Source organism: Arachis ipaensis, chromosome B07 (assembly GCF_000816755.2).
Source record: "Arachis ipaensis cultivar K30076 chromosome B07, Araip1.1, whole genome shotgun sequence".
NCBI lineage: Eukaryota > Viridiplantae > Streptophyta > Magnoliopsida > Fabales > Fabaceae > Arachis > Arachis ipaensis.
Genome location: NC_029791.2, coordinates 94,431,647 through 94,434,952, shown reverse-complemented (window position 1 = coordinate 94,434,952; position 3,306 = coordinate 94,431,647). Strand labels below are relative to the sequence as shown.

Below are 3,306 nucleotides of genomic sequence, written 5' to 3'. Positions count from 1 at the left end.
GATGCACCGCGTCCAAGGGACGCGTGCGCGCGAGGTGCACACACGCGTGAGTTGAGTCAGGCGTAAGGCGCAGTGTTAGCGCAAAATTAGCACAACTCTCTGGGAAATGAACCAGAAGTGCAGATGGCACTATCAGCGTGTACGCGGCTAGTGCGCATATGCGTGCTTTGCGCGATTAGGGTCATGGACACGTACGCGCCAGGTGCGTGCACGCATGACTCGCGTTGTGCCTGGGGTTCAGCATTGGCCCAAAATTGGCACAACTCTCTGGAAAATGAGCCAGGAGCTGTGAGTGGCCTATGGGCGTGTACGCTCCTAGTGCGCCCCCCTTTTTTTATAACACACAAAAAAATGCATATCTAAAATGAATTCAGTGGGTAAACAAGCCAAAGGGGTCAAAAACACCCAAAACTCCATGCAATACCTAAAATAGGGTGTTTTTCTATAACACAATCAATCCATTTATTGAAAAAAATCAATGCAAATCTTCATGAACAATTTATCTAAGGTAGCCACAATCAAATCTAACCAAACAATACTCTAGCTAAGCAATCACAAAACAATGAAGAATTCAAGAATTATATACAAAAGGGGCAAAAAGATAGATCTCACCATGGTGGGGTGTATCTCACCATGGTGGGGTGTCTCCCACCTAGCACTTTTGTTTAATGTCCTTAAGTTGGACTTTCACTAGCTCATTGCTCTTTGCCAAGAGGTGCATCTTCTAAGAGGAATACCTCAATCTCCTTGTTGCTCTTCATTTGCTCACCAAGATACAACTTGAGATGGTGCCCATTGACCTTGAAGATATCCGGACTTGAGGGATGGCGCAAACGGTAGACTCCATAGGGTTCTGCTTTCTCCACTTGATATGGTCCTTCCCATCTTGATCTTAGTTTTCCGGGTAACAATCTCAATCTTGAATTGTAAAGGAGGACTAGATCGCCGACTCTAAATTCTCTTCTTCTTATGTTTTTGTCGTGCACGGCTTTCATTTTCTCCTTGTAAAGTCTCGAGTTCTCATAGGCTTCCCACCTCAAACACTCTAATTCCACTAGTTGAAGCTTTCTCTCAACTCCGGCCCCACCCAAACTTGGATTGCACTCCTTGACGGCCCAATACGCTCTATTCTCTACCTCCACCGGTAGGTGGCAAGCTTTACCATATACCAACCGAAAGGGGCTCATGCCAATTGGTGTCTTGTATGCCGTTTGGTATGCCCATAGTGCATCGATAAGCTTGGCGCTCCAATCTTTTCTATTGGGCTTCACAATCCTCTCCAATATGCGTTTAATCTCCCGATTGAAAATCTCGGCTTGGCTGTTTGTTTGTGGATGGTAGGCCGTAGCCACTTTATGTATGATGCCATATTTCGTCATTAGCCCTTCCATTCTCTTATTGCAAAAATGTGAGCCTTGGTCGCTCACGATTGCTCGTTGTGACCTAAATCTATAAATGATGTTATTTCTCACAAAGAAAAGGACCACATTAGCATCGTCCGTCCGGGTGGGTATCGCTTCCACCCATTTGGACACATAATCAACGGCTAGTAGAATGTAGAGAAAACTATTAGAATTTGGGAATGGCCCCATGAAGTCGATACCCCACACATCAAAAATCTCACAAAATAGCATGGTTTGTTGGGGGATTTCATCCTTCTTGGAGATATTACCAAATCTAAGGCATTGAAAACAAGATTTACAAAAAAGAGAAGAGTCTTTAAAGAGAGTTGGCCACCAAAATCCACAATCTAGAATTTTTCTTGCCGTTCTTTGAGGTCCATAATGGCCTCCTCCTTCGGAGGGGTGGCAAGCTTCCAAGATTGAGTGGAATTCGGTTTGTGGAATGCACCTCCGAATTACTTAATCCGCTCTACATCTCCAAAGGTATGGGTCATCCCACACATAGTATTTGGATTCGCTTTTTAGCTTATCCCTTTGATGTTTGGAGAGATTAGGAGGAAAGGTGCGAGACACCAAGTAATTTGCAATTGGTGCATACCAAGGAATAACTTCCGAGATTGCTTGCAAGCCCTCAAAGGGAAAAGAATCATTAATAGGAGTGGTATCGCCTTTGGTGTGTTCAAGGCGACTTAAGTGATCCACCACTAGGTTTTGCGAACCACTCCTATCTTTAATTTCCAAGTCAAATTCTTGCAATAATAAAACCCATCTAATCAATCTCAGTTTGGATTCCTTCTTAGCCAACAAATACTTTAACGCCGCATGATCCGAGTACACTACCACCTTGGAATCAAGTAGATATGCTCGGAACTTGTCCAAGGCAAAAACTATTGCCAATAGTTCTTTTTCGGTGGTAGTGTAGTTGGATTGGGCTCCATCTAGTGTTTTTGATGCATAGGCTATGACATATAGATTCTTACCCTTGCGTTGTGCTAAGGCGGCTCCCATGGCAAAATTTAAAGCATCACACATTATTTCGAATGGCCAACTCCAATCCGGCCCTCGCACAATGGGAGCTTGGGTCAATGCTACCTTGAGCTTGTCAAAAGCCTCCATGCACTCCTTGCTTAGATCAAACTCAATGTCCTTTTGCAACAATCTTGAGAGAGGCAATGCTACCTTACTAAAGTCCTTTATAAATCTTCAATAAAATCCTGCATGTCCAAGGAATGAACGGACTTCCCTCTCGGAAGAGGGGTAAGGCAAGCTAGATATAACATTGATCTTTGCTGGATCCAAAAAAATACCATCTTTGGAAACAATATGTCCTAAAACAATGTCTTGCCCAACCATGAAATGGCACTTCTCAAAATTCAAGACAAGGTTGGATTTAGTACATCTTTCCAAAATTTTTTCAAGGTTATCCAAGCAATGATCAAAAGAATCACCATATACCGTGAAGTCATCCATGAATACCACCATGCATTGCTCTAGAAAATCCACAAAGATCCTCATCATGAACTTTTCGAAAGTTGCCGGTGCATTACATAAGCCGAATGGCATACGCTTATAGGCATAAGTTCCAAAAGGACAAGTAAATGTTATTTTTTCTTGGTCCTCTAGAGCAATGTGTATCTGGAAGTACCCCAAATAACCATCTAAAAAGCAATAATGAGATTTACCGGATAATCGATCGAGCATTTGATTGATAAACGGAAGTGGAAAATGATCCTTTCTAGTGGCCGAGTTCAACCTTCGGTAGTCTATGCATACCCGCCAAGAGTTTTGCACCCTTGTTGCTATAAGCTCCCCGCTTTCATTCTTGATTGTGGTTACCCCGGATTTCTTTGGCACAACTTGAACGGGACTCACTGGTGCACGAAATTGGAAATCACAATTCTTC

At 43.1% G+C, this 3,306-nt stretch overlaps 1 protein-coding gene across 1 annotated transcript; it reads right to left on the bottom strand.

Annotated features, from left to right (window-relative positions):
* On the bottom strand, window positions 696-1,187 carry LOC107607444. Its single transcript, XM_016309401.1, has one exon. It carries the CDS (start codon window positions 1,185-1,187, stop codon window positions 696-698), a length of 492 nt encoding a protein of 163 aa, XP_016164887.1.

Bases quoted from the DNA above. Each gene is read 5' to 3' on its own strand.
- LOC107607444 (XM_016309401.1), bottom strand. From the start codon at position 1,187: ATGAGCCCCTTTCGGTTGGTATATGGTAAAGCTTGCCACCTACCGGTG.